This window comes from Sapajus apella, unplaced genomic scaffold (assembly GCF_009761245.1).
Source record: "Sapajus apella isolate SASKATOON/1434 unplaced genomic scaffold, GSC_monkey_1.0 scaffold103, whole genome shotgun sequence".
Classification (NCBI taxonomy): domain Eukaryota; kingdom Metazoa; phylum Chordata; class Mammalia; order Primates; family Cebidae; genus Sapajus; species Sapajus apella.
Genome location: NW_022437043.1, coordinates 3,887,601 through 3,908,003, shown reverse-complemented (window position 1 = coordinate 3,908,003; position 20,403 = coordinate 3,887,601). Strand labels below are relative to the sequence as shown.

Here is a 20,403-nt window from a genome sequence, read left to right as displayed (position 1 = left end):
GTAAATAAAGTTTTTTTCATAAGGGTTCCTTATTATTTTTAATATTTGTAGGATCTGTAATGTTGTCCTCCTGATATTGATAATGTATATTTTTTCTTTTCTTGATCAGTCTAAGATGTATCAATTGTATTGATCTTTTCACAGAACCAGCTCTGAACTGTGTTTATTTTTGTGTTTTTCATTTTCTATTTCTTTGAGATAGAAAGAAGTCCTTATTGATTACTGTATCATGCATACAGAAGAGCATTTAGAACACATGCATAGTTTTCAAAAGAAACATAGCTAACACCTGTATAATCACCACTCAGGTTGAGAACTACAACTCTTACCTCTCTCCTGTATGTAACCTGTATCCCAAATTCAGGGGTAATTATTTTTAGGATTTTGTTAGAGTTTCTGCTATCTATCTGTATCCACAAGCATATTGTTTAGTTTGAACTTTTCTTTTTTGAGCTTTATAAAAATAGAATCATCTGTATGAATTATTTTGTGACTTGTTTCTTTTATTCACTATTGTAGTTGTGAGATTCAGCCATGATGTTTGTTTTCATTGCAGGATAGTGTTCTAGTTTGGGTATCACACAATTAAAAGTACCTACAAAATTATTTATTTTTTAGAGACAGGATCTCACTCTGCTACCTAGGCTGGCATGCAGTGGTGTGATCATAGCTCATTGCAGGCTTGAACTCCTGGGCTCAAGCAAACCTCCTGCCTCAGCCTCCTGAGTAAGCAGTATGTGCCACTGTGCTCGGCTATTCTTATTTTTTATGTAGAGATGGGGTCTCATTATATCGACCAGGCTGGTTTTGAACTCTTGGCCTCAAGCAGTCCTCCTGTCTTGGTCTCCTAACGTGTGGGATTACAGGCATCAGCCACTGCACTCAGCTAGTATTTACTCTCCTGATGGAGTTTCAGTTGTTTCCAGTTTAAGGCTAGTATAGCTAATGATAATACTGCCATTATTTTACATGTTTGCTAGGAACATTTGCTGTGAGAGCTTTACTCATGTATATACCTAGGTTGTGGTGTCTGGGTTCTGGAGGTGTGAATCATTTATAGATAAGGCCAAATGTTGTTTTTGATGTTGTTGGTTTGTAAAGCATTTGTAGATGCTCCCTCCGTGTCATTTCTGCTTGTCAGACTTTTATTTGTTCCCATTCTGGTAGGTGTGTATTAGTATCTTATTGTGATTGAAACTTTCATTTCCTTGATTAGTAATGTCATTGATCCTCATTTCATATTTTATAGAGAATTTGAGTGACTTGTATAAATCTTACACAGCACCTGCGTAAGTCTTCTACTCATTTTTTTTCTTATGGTATGTGCCGTCCTCCTACTTATTCATAACACTATTTTCTTTTCTTTTCTTTTCTTTTTTTTTTTGTTTTTTGAGACAGAGTCTTGCTCTGTCACCCAGTCTGGAGTGCAGTGGGGCAATCTCAGCTCACTGAAACCTCTGCCTTCCGGGATCAAGCAATTCTCCTGCCTCAGCCTCCTGAGTAGCTGGGATTGCAGGCATGTGCCCCCATACCCAGCAAATGTTTGTATTTTTAGTAAAGATGGGATTTCGCCATGTCAGCCAGGCTGGTCTTGAACTCCTGACCTCAGGTGATCCGCCCCTCTTGGCCTTCCAAAGTACTGGGATTATAGGTATGAACTATCATGCTTAGCCCATAGCACTTCTTTCTTTCTTCCTTTCTTTCCTTTCTTTCTTTTCTTTTCTTTCTTTCTCTATTTTATTTCTTTGACAGGTTCTCACTCTGTTGCCCAGGCTGGAGGTGATTCTACTTCCTCAGCGTCCTGAGTAGCTGGTACTACAGGCATGTACCATCACACCCAGCTAATATTTGTATTTTTTTGTAGAGATGGGATTTTGCCATGTTGCCCAGACTGATCTCAAACTCCTGGGCTCATGTGATCCACCTGCCTCAGTCTCCCAAAGTGTTAAGATTACAGGTGTGAGCCACCATGCCTGGCTGCACTATTTTTAGTAGAGTACATATTAATGCTTTATTACAAGTATACTGTCCGTTTGTTAGATTGTCTTTTTTCCTCTTTTTTTTTTTTTTTTTTTTTTTTTTTGAGACAGAGTCTTGCTCTGTCACCTAGACTAGAGTGCAGTAGTGTGATCTTGGCTCACTGCAACCTCCACCTCCTGGGTTCAAGTGATTCTCCTGCCTCAGCCTCCCAAGTAGCTGGGATTATAGGCGTGCACCACTACGTCTGGCAAATTTTTTGTATTTTAGTAGAGATGGGTTTTTATCATGTTGCCCAGGCTGGTCTCAAACTCTTGAGCTCAGGCAATCCGCCCATCTCGGCCTCCCAAAGTGGTAAGGTTAGAGACGTGAGTCACCGCGTCCGGCTGAACTGTTGTACCGCTCTGTTTTTTTTTGTTTTGTTTTTTGTTTTTTTGAGAAGGAGTTTCACTCTTATTACCCAGGCTGGAGTGCAATGATGCGATCTTGGCTCATTGTAATCTCTGCCTTCCGGGTTCAAGCAATTCTTCTGCCTCAGCCTCCTGAATAGCTGGGATTACAGGCACCTGCCATCACACCCGGCTAATTTTTTGTATTTTTAGTAGAGACAGGGGTTCACCATGTTGGCCAGGCTGGTCTCAAACACCTGACCTCAGGTGATCCATCCACCTCAGCCTCCTAAAGTGCTGGGATTACAGGCATGAGCCACCGTGGCACCTGGCCAAAACCCAGTTGCTCTGCTGTGCCCAGGGGAGCACCTTTTTTTTTTTTTTGACATGGTGTTTTATTCTTGTTGCCCAGGCTGGAGTGCAATGGTGTGATCTTGGCTTACTGCAACCTCCAACTCCTGGGTTCAAGCAATTCTCCTGTCTCAGCCTCCCGAGTAGCTGGGATTACAGATGCCCACCACCAGGCCCAGCTAATTTTTTGAATTTTTAGTAGAGATGGGGTTTCACCATCTTGGCCAGGCTGGTCTTGAACTCATGACCTCAGGTGTTCCACCCACCTCAGCCTCCCAAAGTGCTGGGATTACAGGCATGAACCATTGTGCCTGGCCTGTTGGACCATTCTTATCAATTGATGTTGTTAAGAGCTAATAGGATTTAGTCCCTTTATCTCCTTTGATCCTTTGGTCTCCCATAGGAACTTTAGGATTTGTTTGTTGAGTTCCAAGGAAAACTCCGGGATTCCAATTGCAATTGCACGTGTTTAGAAATGAGTTGGGAGTGGGTTGGGAATTGGCATCTTTATACTATCAAATTTTCCTTTTGGTAGACTCTTAATTCAGTTTTCCTTTTATGGCATTTACTAATGTGTCAAATTTTTTGTCAGGAAGATCTTGTGCATTTTTTGTTGAATTTCTTCCTAGATACCTCTTAGTTATTGTTGCAGTTGTGATTAGGATCTGCTTTCCTATCCCATCTTCTAATTGGTTAATATTAGTGTATGAGAATGCTAGTGATATTCATAAAGTCATCATGTATACAGAAGTCTTTCTGAATGCTTTTATTAATACTAATCATTTTGTGATTCTCTTGGGTTTTCTATGTGAATAATTATCTTTATAAAGGCAATTGTCTTTTCCAATTATACATTTTATTTCTTTTTCTTCTCTCAATGAATTAGGACCTGCACTACAGTGTTTAAGAGATACAGTGATATTGCATTCTTTGTTTCTGATTTTAGTGGAAACGATCATGAAGATAAAGATTGTAATAAAATGATAGTCAGTATTTGCATGCTTGCTGTGTGCCACAAATGCACTGTTCTGTATGCTTTGCACACATTAAATAGTTGAATCCTTCCAATGACCATGTAAAGTAGGCTGGTTGTTGTCCCTGGTTTATATATGAAAAAACTGAGGCACAGAAATGATGTAACTTTTATAGCTTTCACTATTAAATGTGATATTTGCTGTGGTATTTTGAAAGATATCTTTCATCAAGAGCCCCTTTTATTAGTCCTAGTTTGTTAATAAGACTTTTGTTTTGTTTTTGTTTTCGTTTGAGACAGAGTCTCACTCTGTCACCCAGACTGGAGTGCAATGGCGCGATCTTGGCCTACTGCAACCTCTGCCTCCTGGGTTCAAGCAGTTCTCCTGCCTCAGCCTCCTAAGTAGCTGGGATTACAGGTGCATACCACCACACCCGGCTAATTTTTTGTATTTTTAGTAGAGACGAAGTTTCACCATTGTTGGCCAGGCTGGTCTCAAACTCCTAACCTTGGGTGATCCACCTGCCTCAGCCTCCCAAAGTGCTGGGATTACAGCTGTGAGCCACTGCACACAGCCTAATTAAAAATCACGCATGAGTGTTTTATTTTCTTGAATGCTTACTTTCTGCATATGTTGAGAAGACAGTTTTTCCTCCTTTAATCTACTGATGTGGTAGATTACATGAATAGATAGATTTCTGATATTGAAGTGTTCTTGTGTTCCTGTGCTAAACTTTACTTAATTATGAAGCATTTAAAAAAAATTTATTTAGAATTAACTTTACTAGTATTTAACTTATGAATTTTGCATTAATGTTTAGAAGTAAAATAGATCTTAGATTTTTTTTTGTACTATCCTCTTATTCTGGTATCCAAGGCTATACTAGCTACATAAAATAAACTGGGTACTTTTCCTTCTTGTAAGTTTTGAAACTGTGAATGAGATTTCATTTCCTGAGAGTTAGATACCAATCATTTACAAAACCATCTGGATATGGCAAGACTTGATTATGGAATCAGTTTTTATAATTTAAAAACAATTATTGATTTATTCAAGCGTCCTGTATTTTCTGTCAATTCCGGTCATTTTTCTAGACCATTATGTTTCATCTGAGATGTCAGATTTACCAACCTAAGGCAGTATTCTCTTGATTTTAAAAGAAGGTTTCAGTTTTATCAAAGTAGGTCATGCCTGAGGTTTAAAGAATAAAATAATGTGGTGAAACCATAAAGAAGGTGAAGGGCATGATAAACATAAAATTCAGGATATTGATTATCTGAAAAGAAAGAAAATGAAATGGGCGTAGGAAGAACTTCAAATATAACTATAATTTGTTTTTAATGGGTGGTGGATATACAGGTATTATTTTTAGTGTTACTATTCTTTATAATTTACATATATTTTACAAAACTTATTTACAGTGTTTCACTATGGAAGGTTAAGATTGAACTCATCATGCTGCTCCTGTCACCCACCCAAAGGCATGCCTGTGTACATAGACTTCTTGCTTCCTCATAGTCCCAATGTGATTAGACCATAAATTTGTTTTCTATCAGTACTATTGTTTACAATATGACTATACAGTTAGCTCTCTGTATCTGCAGAGGATTGGTTCCAGAACCTCCATGGATACCAGAATCCATTGATACTCAAGTCCCTGATATAAAATGGAATGGTATAATCGGCCCTCCATATGTGTGGGTTTTGATCCTTGGTTGGTTGAATCCATAGATGTAAAACCCATGGATACAGAGGGCTGACTGTATGTATAAATACTATCCACAGCCAAGACACATAGTAACCTATGATTAATTTACCTTCCCTGCATAACTGTATTCCTTATGGTTAATAAATGTTTTTGAGACAGAATCTTGCTGTGTCACCCAGGCTAGAGTACAGTGGTACAGTCTTGGCTCCCTGCAGCCTACAACCACAAACTCCTGGGCTCAAGCAATTCTCCCGCCTCAGGCTCCTGAATAGCTGGGACTACAGCTGTGCACCACTACACCCAGCTAATTTTTTTTTTTTATAGAGATGGGGTCTCACTATGTTGTCCAGGCTGGTCTCAAACTCTTGGACTCAAGTCATCCTCTCGCCTTGCCCTCCCAAAGTGCTGGGATTACAGGAGTGAACCACTTGGCTTGTTTTATTTCTTTCTCCATGTGCTTATCACCAGTTGTCTAGAGTGACTCTGAGCGTATCTGGAGATATCAAGGGTTTCCTTTGTGTCATATCCCTGAGTTTTTCTGAAGCCTTCTGACCTGCTCTCATCTGGATGAATTACCCTCATTCCTTCTTGTGCAGCTACCATCCTGACATTGCTCTTCAGTGTCTGGGGATTCCCTTCACCTTCTACATTGTTGGGTTCCATATTTTCTATATGCCATGCCACCTTCCTCATTTGGTTGGAGCACATTCTTTAAGTACTTTCCTAAGAAAGAATGTAAGCCCATGGGAGATGAAGTTTTGAGATTTTGGGATGTCTGCAAGTGTTTGACTCCTGATGGAGAGTTTGGCTTGGAGTAGTGTTCTAGGATGGAAATGTCTTTCCCTTAGACTTTGAAGGCATTGCTCTATTATCATCTAATTTTCAATGTAAAGCTGTTCTGATTATTAATACTTGATATCATTTTTTTTTCTCTGTTTCAGCTTATAAGATTTTGCCCCCTTTACGGTGCTCTGACATATCCCCATATGAGATCATTGTCACCAGTATTTCTGGGTACGTGATAGGAAATAAATCTTCACAGGGATAGTTCCCCCCGCCCCCCATGCAAAGCCAAGATGCTATAGGGCCAGAGAGCTGCATTGCATTTCCAAGTGGCAAGCTAGGCCTTTTTTGTTAAGCCCCTTTCACTTTGTCTGTGGGCAAGTCCAGTTTGACCCACTAAAAATAGGCGCATCATACCAGAAAATTATCAGCCTCTACTGTTCGGGCATCGAGACTCCCAGAAGAAAAACAGGTGTTCAGTGCCCTAGGCAGGCAAAGCCATCATATCAACATAGGAAATATTCCACAAGCCTAAGTTCCCAGACTTTACCCAGCAGTAGCTATGTGAGCAGGCACTTCTAAAGATCAGTTCTGCTGTGTTAACACTTTCCTACATGTCACCTTTACTGGTGCTCTTTATTTCTTTGTGTGGATTTGAGTTACCAGAGTGTCCTTTATTTTCTTGGAGCTGAGCTTCAAGTTAGACCAAATAGCAGCAGCAGTCTGGGGATAGGGCTTTTGGTAGAGCTCCAAAACAGGTCATCCCCTTGGGTAGCTGTGAGGCTGCCAGTTTTCATGGAGCTGGGGAGCCACTGAAGGAGCGTGAAGAGTAGTAGTAGTGCCAAGTGAACCATCACCTGGCTGTTCTTAGTGAGGTTTGCTAATTTTCCTTGTTGTTTTTTTGTTGTTGTTGTTTCTTTTTTTTTTTTTGAGATGGAGTTTTGCTCTTGTCACCCAGGCTGGAGTGCAATGGGGCAATCTTGGCTCACTGTAACCTCTGTGTCCCAGGTTCAAGCAGTTCTCCTGCCTCAGCCTCCCAAATAGCTGGGATTACAGGTGCCCGCCATCATGCCCTGCTAATTTGTGTATTTTTAGTACAGACAGGGTTTCACCATGTTGGCCAGGCTGATCCTGAACACCTGACCTCATGTGATCCACCTGCCTCAGCCTCCCAAAGTGCTGGGATTACAGACGTGAGCCACCATGTCCGGCCTAGTTTTTCTTGAATAAATGATTTTTAATTGCTTGTCTGCCTTTGGTTAATTTCTAAAGTCCTGAAATGATTGATTTTGATAATTTTTATTTTGCCAGTATTTTCATTACTTTTTGGGGGCAGAGGATTTACCAAGGTCCTTCCTCTCACTCAGTCATTTCAGAAGTCCAGCCTAAAAGCCTTTCTTTTAAAACTGCAAAAAAGTACAGAAAATCATAATTATTACAAACGCCCTTGTACTTCCTTCCCAGAAATAGCAAATGTTAACATTTTGTCATTTTTTTAAATAAAAGAAACAGAGGTTTACAAATAAAGTTGAAGTCCCATTTTTCCCCTCCTAAGTCCTATTCCTCTTATCTCCTCCTCAGGTAAACAGTATAATGAATTTTGTGAGTATCCTTTTAATCTATGTTTTTATACTTTTACTACATATGTTTGTGCGTGTAATCAATATAGAATTCTTTTTGTAAAATTACCAGATTAGTACACTCAAATTATAGGGATCTTGGCTAGGCACGGTGGCTCACGCCTGTAATCCTAGCACTTTGGGAGGCCAAGTTGGGTGGATCACCTGAGGTTACATGTTTGAGACCAGCTGGCCAACGTGGTGAAAACCTGTCTCTACTAAAGATACAAAAATTAGCCGGGCATGGTGGTGAATGCCTGTAATCCCAGCTACTCAGGAGGCTGAGGCAGGAGAATTGTTTGAACATGGGAGACGGAGGTTGCAGTGAGCCAAGATTGCACCACTGCACTCCAACCTGGGCTAAAGCGCAAGACTCCATCTCAAAAAAAAAAGGCCAGGCACAGTGGCTCACACCTGTAATCCCAGCACTTTGGGAGGCCAAGGCAGATGGACCATGAGGTCAGGAGTTCGAGATCAGCCGGGCCAAGATAGTGAAACCCCATCTCTACTAAAAATATGAAAATTAGCTAGGCGCAGTGGTGGGTGCCTATAATCCCAGCTACTTGGGAGGCTGAGCCAGGAGAATCACTTGAATCTGGGAGGCGGAGGTTGCAGTGAGCTGAGATTGTGCCACTGCACTCCAGCCTGGGCAGCAGAGCAAGGTTCCACCTCAAAAAAAATAAAAATTAAAAATAATAGGGATCTTTCTGCAACTTGCTTTCTGTGTTCAGTATTACCTTTTGAGCTTTCTCTATGCTGATACTTTAGATTTAGATCATTTATTTTAACTGTTGTAGTAGCATTCCAACATATGAGTGTCATCGTTCATTTACCATACTTCTATTGGTGGATATTTGGTAATTTCTAATATTTTGTTGCCATTCCTGTACATGTTAAAATTTGCCCTGATTTCTCTGTGGTATAAGTGGAATAGGTAGTAAGGTGTGTGTGTGTGTGTGTGTGTGTGTGTGTGTGTGTGTGTGTACACATGCACATGTGTTTATTGTTTTTGAGACAAGATCTTACTTTGTCACCTAGGCTAGAGTGCAGTGTTGTGTACATGGCTCACTGCAACCCTAACCTACTAGGCTCAAGCAATCCTCCTGCCTCAGTCCCCGAAGTAGCTGGGACTATAGGTGTGTGCCACCACACCTGGCTAATATTTTGTATTTTTTTGTGGAGATGGGGTTTTGCCATGTTGCCCAGGCTGTATATTTTCAATATTACTAGATGTATTACCTCTTATCCGTCACAAGTGGAATCAATTTGCCATGTATAAGAGTTTCACATCCATGTAAGTGAAAATTGCTTTATAATATTCTCATATTTTATCCTTCTTTGCTTTTGGCATCAAGGTCATATAAGCATTCTCTTGCGATTTTATTTTGGTTACTAAGTGCCAGGTATAGCTTTTCCCATAATTTTATTTTCAAATTTCTCTCTCATTTTGCCCTAATTGTCTTTTGAAAACATGGAGTTGATTTTTCTAAAATGCAATTTAATATGGCTGGCATTTAACTAATATGGTTAATATATATTTATTGTGAAATTGCCATATTTGTATTTCTTCTTTTAGTGTATTTCCTACATAGCCTGCTTTTTCACTATCTCTTTTTTCTTGCCTTTGCTGGATTTTCTTTACCCCTGGTCTTTTTCCCCTTTAGTCATTATCCTTCTGAATAACTGAAGTATCAAGCATTTTTCTTAGCCAGGTTTCGTGTATGGCAAAATCTTTGTGTTTTCTTGTCCAAAAATGTCTTTATTTTGTCATCTTTCTTTATGATAATTTATCTGGGTATAGAGTTCTAAGATGAAAGCTTGTCTCAGGACATTGAAGATACTGTTCTTTAATCTTCTGGCTTTTTTGAAGAAGTCTGATATTGATATAATTATTTCTTTATAGGGGATATTTTTATTTATTCATGGTAGTTTACAACATTTTCTTTCTGACTTGAAAGTCTTGTGGTTGTACTGAACTTTGTCTAAGTGCAGACTTGCTTTTATATAGGGGATATTTTTATTCATGGTACCTTACAATATTTTCTTTCTGACTTGAAAGTCTTGTGGTTATACTGAACTTTGTCTAAGTGCAGACTTGCTTTTATTTACCATACTCAAGGACTTTGGACGTTCAGTGGTAGGATGCTTGCCTTTCTTCCATTTTAGAAAAGAATCAGTTTTTGTCTCTTTAAATATTGCCTAGGTCAAGGGTCCCCAAGACCGCTTCCATACTCATATATTCTCTAGAGAAACTCATGGGACTCAGCATATAGTTGTAATCATGGGTAAGATTTATTACAGTGATGTAATGATAAACAATTGGATTATAAGGGAAAAGGGCACAGACAGAATCTGGAGGCATCCATGTGCAGGCTTCCTTATGCTGTCTGCCTATCATGAACACAGAGCACACTCTAACTCCAGTATCAAAGGTGCACCAACATGTGTGATGTTTATGCCAAGGGAAGCCTATTAGATGACTCAGTGATTTCCCAAGATCTGTCATCTAACTTATTAAATCTGTCTTATCTGTGGCTAGTCTACTGTTCAGCCTATTTAGAGTTTTTTTTAATAATGCCTACTTTAAAAATACTCATCTGTCTTTTTTCAAAATTTCCTGCTATTTCCTTCATAGTCTAGTTCTTATCTTTGTACATTTGAAATATACTTATTTTAAAGCTCACATTGTTCTATTATCTACAGTTCTAAGAATGGGAGTATATTTAAATATATCTGTTGATTCTCTCTAATAATGGATCAGTTCCTTGTAAGGTTTTAAATTTCCTACTCTGAACTCTTCAGTGAGAGTTGGTTTTCTGTAGAAGTTCTGTGATGTCCTCAACTATAAAAATATGAGAGAGAGAGTGTGTGTGTGTGTATGTGTGTGTCTTTTGGAAAGGTTGCCACTGCTATGAACCTACCAATGAGAAGACCAGCTTTTATGTTAATTTTTCAGTTTATAGGCTCTGTACTAGTAATCATTTGGATTGAGTTACAGAATTAGGCTTTTGATGTCTTATATATAACATCCTCCTTGCCAGTTTCTTTGGCTAGTAGGGAATCTTTCTAGTTCCTGTTTAACAAGCATGGAAGCCCTTGTAATTCTAGCTTTAAGCCAAAATTACACTCTGACTTTCCTGAATACCTAAACATTTGTGCCCTATGGTCCCCTTCAAATCCTCAAGCTGTTCTGTTCACCCTGTCACTTTAAATTCCCACTTCATTTTGACACCCAATACATTTCTCTTCTTGATTTTGAGCTTGGGACATGGGGAGGGTCCTCCATCTATATCCAGCAGGAGTCCACTGCTTTGGCATTTAGGGATTAAAGTTATTTCATAAATTATAGTGGGAAGACAAGTTTGATGATTCATCGCATTTTCTTTTAGAAGTCTGGCAAGTTGACAAGCAGATAGATTGCTACAAGGAAAGCCAAGACAAACTTCCGTGGCAAGCTGCATTCACAGGCAAAGAAACACTGAAGGATGAAAGTGGTCAAGTATGTAAAATATGTAGAAAAAGCATTTTTCTCAGCACAGACTTTGTTTCTGTAAAACAAAGGCTCCCTAAATATTACTCATGGGAAGGGTGTTCAAAACATAATTTAAACTTTCTTAGTCAAAATAGAAGCTATGTAAGAAAGAAAGATGATGGATGTAAGGCATATTGGAAAGTATGCCTCCATTCTAACCTTCATAAAGCTCAACCTGTGGAGAAATTTTTTGACCCTAGTCAACGAGGGAAAGCCCTCCACCAAAAGCAAGCCCTTCAGAAAAGTCAGAGAAGTCAAACTGGGGAGACACTCTATAGATGTACTCAGTGTGGAAAAGGGTTTATCCAGAAAGCAAACTTAGTTGTACATCAAAGAACTCACACTGGAGAGAAACCTTATGAATGCTGTGAATGTGCAAAAGCCTTCAGCCAGAAGTCAACCCTCATAGCACACCAGAGAACTCACACAGGGGAGAAGCCCTATGAATGTAATGAATGTGGAAAAACCTTTATTCAGAAGTCAACTCTGATTAAACATCAACGAACTCATACGGGAGAGAAACCATTTGTATGTGCCAAATGTCCAAAAGCCTTTAAAAGTTCATATCATCTTATTAGACATGAAAAAACACACATTAGACAAGCATTTTATAAAGGTATTAAATGTACTACATCCGGCCTTATATATCAAAGGATTCACCCAAGTGAGAAACCTGAGTGCAGTAAACATGGGAAAACCTCTGATGAGAAGCCTAGTCCCACTAAACATCAGATAACTCACACAAAAGAGAAAATTTATGAGTGTAGTAAATGTGGGAAAAGCTTCAGAGGTAAGTCACACCTCTCTGTTCATCAGAGAATTCATACAGGAGAGAAACCCTATGAATGTAGTATATGTGGGAAGACTTTCAGTGGAAAGTCACACCTCTCTGTCCATCATAGAACTCATACAGGAGAGAAACCTTATGAATGCAGAAGATGTGGGAAAGCCTTTGGGGAGAAGTCAACCCTTACTGTACATCAGAGAATCCATACAGGAGAGAAACCCTACAAATGCAACGAATGTGGGAAAGCCTTCAGTGAGAAGTCACCACTGATTAAACATCAGAGAATTCATACAGGAGAGAGACCATATGAATGCAGTGACTGTGAAAAAGCCTTCAGTAGGAAGTCAACTCTCATTAAACATCAGAGAATTCATACAGGAGAAAAACCTTACAAATGTAGTGAATGTGGGAAGGCCTTCAGTGTGAAATCAACTCTCATTGTGCATCACAGAACTCATACAGGAGAGAAACCTTATGAATGCGGAGACTGTGGGAAAGCATTCAGTGGGAAGTCAACTCTCATTAAACATCAGAGAAGTCACACAGGTGATAAAAACCTATAAGTATACTTGAGAGTGGGATAATTATACTAGTAATTATACCTCATTACATGTCAAATAATTCATCATGGGGAGTAATCTTATAAATGACAGAAGAGCAGAAGATCAAAAACCGCATGTTCTCACTCATAGGCGGGTGTTGAACAATGAGAACACATGGACACAGGGAGGGGAGCACTACACACTGGGGTCGGTTGGGGGGAAATAGGGGAGGGACGGTGGGGGGTGGGAAGCTGGGGAGAGATAGCAAGGGGAGAAATGCCAGATGTAGGTGATGGGGAGGAAGGCAGCAAATCACACTGCCACGTGTGTTCCTATGCAACAATTTTGCATGTCCTTCACATGTACCCCAAAACCTAAAATGCAATAAAATAAATAAATGGGGAAAAAAAAAATATATATATATATACATACATACATATTTTAAAGTATTTCAACAGCCCAACTCCAAAAAAAAAAAAAAAGAACGTTGGAAACTCTTCATATATTAATATTCATTTAACTTAATAAAAGGTACAGAAGTATAATTCCAGAGGCATCAATAAATGTGATCAATTTTTTCACCCAGAATTCTTCACCCAGGAGTGAAAATCTGTATCTCAAATAATTTGAAAGGGTCCAAACTGAGTGTAGTGATGTGGGAAAGCCTTCAGAAAGAATGTAAATGGCACTGTTTATCAGAGTATTTATACTGAGAAAAACTAAGAATTTAGTGAGCCATGGGTGTGGTAGGTAGCTCACACCTGTAATTCCAGCACTTTTGGGAGGCCAAGGTGGGCAGATCACTTGAGCTCACAAGTTTGAGACCAGCCTGGGCAACATGGTAAAACTGTCTCTACAAAAAATACAAAAGTTATCTGGGTGTGGTGGTGTATACCTGAAGTCCCAGCTACTCGGGAGGTTGAGGTAGGATGGCTTAAGGCCAGGAGGTGGAGGTTGCAGTGAGCTGAGATCATGCCACTGTACTCCAGCCTGGGTGTTACAGCCAGACCTTGTCAAATAAATAGACAAACACAAACCCATATTATAAATGAGAGGAATCATGCTCTATATTCTTTTTTTTAAATAGAGACAGGGTCTTGCTATGTTGCCCAGGCTGGTCTTGAACTCCTAGCCTCAATTGATCCTCCCACCTTTGCCTCCCAAAGCACTCAGATTATAGATATGAGCCACCACACTTAGCATATTCTTTACCAAACATTTTGTGGAAAAGGTATAGAGGTGGCAAGCAAACACTCAATTATAAATTTAAGATATGTTCACTGTGGAGTAGATTATGACTTTTTTTTTTTTTTGAGACGGAGTTTCACTCTCATTGCCCGAGCCGTAGTGCAATGGCGCAATCTCAGCTCACTGCAACCTCTGCCTCCCAGGTTCAAGCGATTCTCCTGCCCCAGCCTCCCAAGTAGGCTGGGATTTCAGGCATGCACCACCATGCCCTGCTAATTTGTTGTGGTTTTAATAGAAACAGGGTTTCACAATGTTAGCCAGGCTGGTCTCGAACTCCTGACCTCAGGTGATCCATTCATCTTAGCCTCTCAAAGCACTGGGAATACAAGTGTGAGCCATGGCGCCCAACCTAGTATGACATTTTTAAAATAATAGTATAAAGCATAAAATATCCTACGTCGGTTAAACTCCCAGATTATTTTCCTAAACAAAAAAATTGCTTCCTTAAATAGGGTAAGAGAGGATGAGTCATCAGGATCCCTGAAACAAAGATCTCAAACAGGAGACCTTATGTATATTATTCATCAATATCTTCAGTGCAAAAACAAAGCCATTACAGAAAGGGCATATATATAGTAAGTTTTTACATACTTTCCTTAGGAACAGTGCTTACAACTTAAAAAATCTCCATGTTTTAAGAAAGAATAATTTTGTGGTGAAGCAATAAAAGATTTAAAAATTTCAGAGCATCTCCCATAAGAGCAGTATTATTTAAAGTAGCGAAAAAATAAAAGACAATTTAATATCCAGTGATAGCTGATTAAAAATTGATATGTCAATTAGGTGAAATAATATACACCAATTAAGACTATTTGCAAATTCGGGAAAATGTTCATGGTAAATCATTACGTAAAAAATATAAAACAATATACCATATGATTGATATTGTAAAAACATAAAGTATATGAACCATTATATCAGTGATTCTGGGTGGTTGGCGTATAAAAATTTTGCGATGAGTAAAGTTATATGCACATGTATGTATAAGTATAAATTTGTATTTCATCTATTTTAGGTGAGTATATGTGTGTGTATAGATAAACACATGGAACAAAAAGCTAGGTACATCTATGTAGTGTGGGTGGGGGGAGCTAGGAAAGAAATACACCAAATTATTAAGTAAATTGGCATTTGAGTGTAGAGATTATTGATGTGTAAAAAAGTTTTTGGATGTAGTCCCCAGAAATCACCAATAAAGCATATCATTTAAAGTGTATATTATGCATGTTTATTTTCTTTTCCAATCCATTTTCCCACTCAGCTTTGTCTTTAATATGTATCATCATTCGCTTCTTAAAATGATCCCATTTTCACATATGTATACATATTGCCTATTTGCTTTCCATATGATTAAGTTTACGGTTTTGAGAGCATACATAGTTGACCCTTGAACAACATGGGTTTGAACTGTGTTTGTCCATTTATATGTGGATTTTCTTGCACATGTGCAACCACTGAAACAGCAAGATCAACCCCTCTTCCTCCTCCTCCTCAGCCTATCCAACATGAAGATGATGAGGATGAAAACTTCTTATGATCCACTTCACTGAATGAATAGTAAATATACGAATGCATACATAATACACAAAATGTGTTAATAGACTGTATACATTATTAGTAAGTCTTCTGGTCAACAGTAGGCTATTAGTCAAATTTGGGGGAGTCTTAGTCTTAAGTTATATGCAGATATTTTACTGCTGGGAGGCCAGTGCCCATAATCCCATGTTCCAGAGTCAACAATATTTTGCATCTTGAGAGTAGGTATCCTATAATTTTTCGAGGCAGGGGCTCTCAGTATGTTGCTCAGGCTGGTCTCAAATTCCTGGACTCAACCAGTCCTCCTGCTCAGCCTCCCAAGTAGCTGGGAATACAGTATCCTATGATTTTAATAATATCTGTATGTGATTTTCTGACAAAACTAAGCATCTCGATCGCTTTTTACACTATAACCACCAAATCCTATGACATTAAGTTACTAGTTAACAAATTTTACAAGTGAGAGATATAAGGAATGTTTAAGTGTTCAATTAATGAGGCAAAATGAACTTCTGAAGAAAGCTCTTTTCACTGTGGTATTTGTGAGTGCTGCTGAATGCTTGTATTCCCTCTTGTCCCTGTCCTTTTGTTAGCAGTTGTGGCAGACACCCTAGATGACCCCCAATAATTAATGCCCTATATAATATCTTCCCTGAAGGTGGGCAGAAGTGAGACTGCTTCTAGCCAATAGACTATGGCAAAGGTGATGGTATGCCACTCCCGTGACTACATTGTATTATATAAGACTGTCTTAGCATACTGGAGAGAGATTTTCCTTGCTGGTTTGATGAAGTAAACAGCCATATTGAAGAAGCCTATGTAGCAAGAGACTGCAGCTGACTGATAGTACCTGAGGGAGCCCTGAGCTAAGACAATGAGATTTGAATGGAAAGATCCTGGTGATAAGACAAGTGAAGAGAAACAAGTCCAATAGACCAAGCAACTTTTCCCCACAAGGAATATACTAACTGGTAAATGGCTTGGGATAGATTTGGAAATTCACAGCAGCCAGGTGCAGAGCTTTCAGTAGAAAATTAATGTGCCAAGGAAATCAAACTTGAAGTTCAGATTCCACCAGGGATGATGGCCCTTGTTAAATACCACAGGTTTGTTGGACCCTCTGAAAGACTTTACCTAGGAATTAGGAGTAAATATAGACCAGATCTTAAGATTGATACCTCACCTTGAATGAGCTCACTAACTGAATTCAGGTAATTTGCTCCTACTATAATTGCCTTCAGAAACTGAAGCTTGGCTGTGTGTGGTGGCTCATGCCTGTAATCCCAGGACTTTGGGAGGCCAATGTGGGAGAATTACTTGAGGCAGGAGTTCAAAACCAGCCTCACAACATAGTGAGACTTTGTATCTACAATAAATAAAAAACTACCCAGGTGTGGTGGCTCATGCCTGTAGTCTCAGCTACTCAGCAGAGTGAGGGGGAGGACTGCTTGAGCCCAGGAGTTCAAGGCTGCAGTGAACCATGATTGTGCCACTGCACTCCAGCCTGGCTAACAGAGCAAGACACTGTCTCTATACAAACAAAAAAAGAAACTAAAGCTCATCTAGAGCTTGTATAATTTATCATGCACAATGGCATTCAATCAAAAATTGCCAGGTATACCCAGAATCAGAAGAAATACATGAATAGTAGAAGCAGGCCCACAGGGTTTTCAGATATAAAAGTTATGAATCATGGATTCTAAAATAACTGGAAAATATGGTCAAGAAATATTTAAGATGCATAAGAAAATGAATTATTTTCAATAATCATTTGTGCTTACTTGAAAATGTTCCTGGAGTGTTTCTAACTGTCCTTTATTGTTTGTCTGGGGTCTCAAATATATCTCCATCTAATTTATGGAATTTCCCTTTTCTTTGGCATTACAATTCTGGATAGTTATTAACTTTGAGGGGTGGAACTGGATTGGAGAAAAAGTAATGGCTCTAGAACAAGCTAGAAACTTCTTCTCTAAAGAAAAGTTATCTGCAGAGGACGATATTGCTTTGCTTCTGATATGCTTTGGCTGTGTCCCCACCCAAATCTCATGTTGAATTGTATCTCCCACAATTCCCACGTGTCGTGGGGGGGGACCCAGTGGGAGGTAATTACATCATGGGGTCCAGTCTTTCTCATGCTATTCTCATGATAGTGAATAAGCCTCACAAGATCTGATGGTTTTCAAAATGGCAGTTTCCCTGCACAAGCACTCTCTCTTTGCCTGCTGCCATCCATGTAAGAGGTGACTTGCTCCTCCTAGCCTTCCACCATGATTGTGAGGCATCCCCAGCCACATGGAACTGTAAGTCCATTAAACCTCTTTCTTTTGTAAATTGCTCAGTCTCAGGTATGTCTTTATCAACAGCATGAAAACGGACTAATACACCTTCTAAATCCTAATGAATTGTACTGTGACTCACACAGGGAGTTTCCAAGGGCTTCATACAACATTTCTATCTGGTACAGACACGTCAGCTCCATATTATATGCTAGGTCATACGGCCCAAGAGACAGTGTGCATGACAGATCAGGTCTGTTTAAAAGTTATTCTTGCTCTGGGCCACAGCAAAAATTGGCAGTTTTGTGGGTTAGTCAGTAAATGGACTGTAGCAGCATGACAAAATGAGGTTTATGGTGCCTAACACAAGGAGTGATTTCTCAAAAGTAGTATAATTCTCCATTGCAGATTTAATGGCCTTGCTCCAAAATCCCAGGGATGCTATCGCACTTCATTTTTTGCACCCCTGATACCCCTCCCCCCAAAGTCAGCCAGATCATATGATCTATGCAACAAGGCTGTGTGTACCACAGCCTGGACTTGCTGTAGACCCTTTCTGGCTCTAGTCCCCACTCAAAGCTGGTAGCCTTCTGTATCAGCTGGTATATGGGCCGGAGAAGCACTTCTAGATGTGTATGTTGCCTTTAGATCCCAAGGAGGCTTAACATGTGCTGTACTTCTCTTTTGCAAAATTAAACTTGGTGTGGTTGAGCTTGTGGTAGTCTGCAGTCATTCTGTAGGATCCATCTGGTTTTTGAAAAGACCAGAATGATGAATTAAACAGAAATATAATAGGAACCACCACTCATTCATCATTTAGGTCTTTAATGGTGACATTGTCATCCTCTAGAGTGCAATATTGTTTTAAATTTACCATCTTGACCAGGACACCATTATTGTCTGGACCCAATAAGTCCCCACACTGATAGGAGGGCCATGATGATGCTTTCAGTGTCTGTGTATTAATGTCAACTTTGAAAGCTGTCTGATAGTCCTAAACATTTCTTGGTATTTCCTTTCTCAAATGTATCATCACCCAAATAAATGGCCATAAGTTACTTTGGGGAGACTAGGGTAAGCATTATAATATATGCCTGTCACAAAACTATAGGGTTCTTCCTCTGAGGCACATGGGCAACTGTACACAAATGGTTCTATATGTGATGAAGATTGGCTCAAGTCTGGGAACTGAGCAAGGAACACTCATATTTTAATGAGGTAGTTGTCTTCAGACACCTGCTCTTTGAATCTTTCCTTTTTCTGATTGTAATAATAAATAGCTGCCCTATTGGGTACCCAATAATTTAATTCTTAGGAATGCCAGGCTTATCAGCAGAACTGATACAACTGAGAAAAGAATTAATGAGCTTGAGGCTGAGCATGGTAGCTCATGCCTGTAAGCCCAGCACTTTAGGAGGCTAAGGGAGGAGGATCACTTGAGGCAAGGAGTTTGAGACTCAGCCTGGGCAACAAAGTGAGAACCTATCTCTACACACACACACTCCCAGTTACTTGGGAGGCTGAGGTGGGAGGATCGCTTAGGCCCAGGAGTTGGAGGCTGCAGTGAGCTATGGTCGTGCCACTTAGGACCCTGTCTGTAAAAAAAAATTTTTTTAAGAATAGAATTAATGAGCTTGAGAGTAAGCATTTAGGCTTTCAGTATTTAATATGATATTGGCTATGGCTTTTTGTGGATGCTGTTTAACAGACTAAGGAATTTCCCTTCTATTCCTAGTTTACTGAGAGGTGTTTTTTTTTTCTTTCATGAGTATGTATTAATTTTGCCAGGTGATTTTCCTGCAACCATTGTGATGATCATGGTTTATTTCTTTTTCTTAAAACAGTACTTCACTTTGTTGCCCAGGCTGGAGTGCAGTGGTGTGACCATGGCTCACTGCAGCCTTGACCTTCTGGGCTCAAGCAATCCTCCTACATCAGCCTCCCAAGTAGCTGGAACTACAAGCATGCACCACCACACCTGGCTAATATTTTAATTTTTTGTAGAGACAGACTCTCCCTATGTTGCCCAGGCTGGTTTTGAACTCCTGGACTCAAGCAGTCCTCCCACCTCAGCCTCCTGAGTAGCTGGGACTACAGGGATGCACCACCACACCAGGCTAGTTTTTAATTTTTTGTAGATATGGGGTCTCACTATGTTGCCTAGGCTAGTCTTGAATTCCTTCACTCAAGCAATCCTCCTCTAAATCCTCCCAAAGTGCTATGATTACAGGTGTGAGCCACCGTGTCTGGCCTGCCTTTATTTTTGAATATTTTTCTGAATTCTATATCAACAATTTAGGTTTTTCTTTCTGCATTTTAAAGCTTGCATTCATTTGTATTTTGGCTTGCATCATTTCTGACAGGAAGTTATCTTCCATTCCTCATGTCATCACCTTTCCTTTCAATCTTCAAGAATATTTCTAATATTTATTAGATTTTTAAAAGTTCATTGTATTTGTCATTTTTTGGTCTATTTTCATTATCTGATTTTTTCTTAGCTAGGTATCACATTTCCTATATCTTCACATCTTAATATCTGATTGGATATTAAATTTACATAATAAAATTACATCATTGAATGCTAGATTTTGTATTCCTTTAAAGAATGCTGGACTTCATTCTAACAAGTGGTTAAGATGCTTCATTCTTTCAAGACTTAATTGTAGCTTTGTTAGGGTAAG

General features: G+C 39.4%; 2 protein-coding genes across 7 annotated transcripts in view; one reads left to right on the top strand and one right to left on the bottom strand.

Annotated features, from left to right (window-relative positions):
- Positions 1 to 13,491, top strand: part of ZNF674 (zinc finger protein 674) — a 30,633-nt gene extending 17,142 nt beyond the window's left edge. For 4 of the 6 annotated variants that reach the window (XM_032258493.1, XM_032258491.1, XM_032258497.1 and 1 more), the window contains 3 exons: positions 5,113 to 5,172; positions 11,191 to 12,771; positions 13,143 to 13,491. In XM_032258493.1, coding sequence (XP_032114384.1) covers positions 5,113 to 5,172; positions 11,191 to 12,683 — 1,553 coding nt within the window. In that variant the 3' untranslated portion in view covers positions 12,684 to 12,771; positions 13,143 to 13,491. The remainder of the gene's footprint in view (positions 1 to 5,112; positions 5,173 to 11,190; positions 12,772 to 13,142) is intronic. The other 2 variants (XM_032258496.1, XM_032258495.1) reach the window with 1 other exon arrangement.
- The window catches only part of KRBOX4 (KRAB box domain containing 4), a 45,540-nt gene continuing 32,581 nt past the window's right edge, over positions 7,445 to 20,403 (bottom strand). The window contains exon 6 of the mRNA XM_032258522.1: positions 7,445 to 7,588. Coding sequence (XP_032114413.1) covers positions 7,542 to 7,588 — 47 coding nt within the window. The 3' untranslated portion in view covers positions 7,445 to 7,541. The remainder of the gene's footprint in view (positions 7,589 to 20,403) is intronic.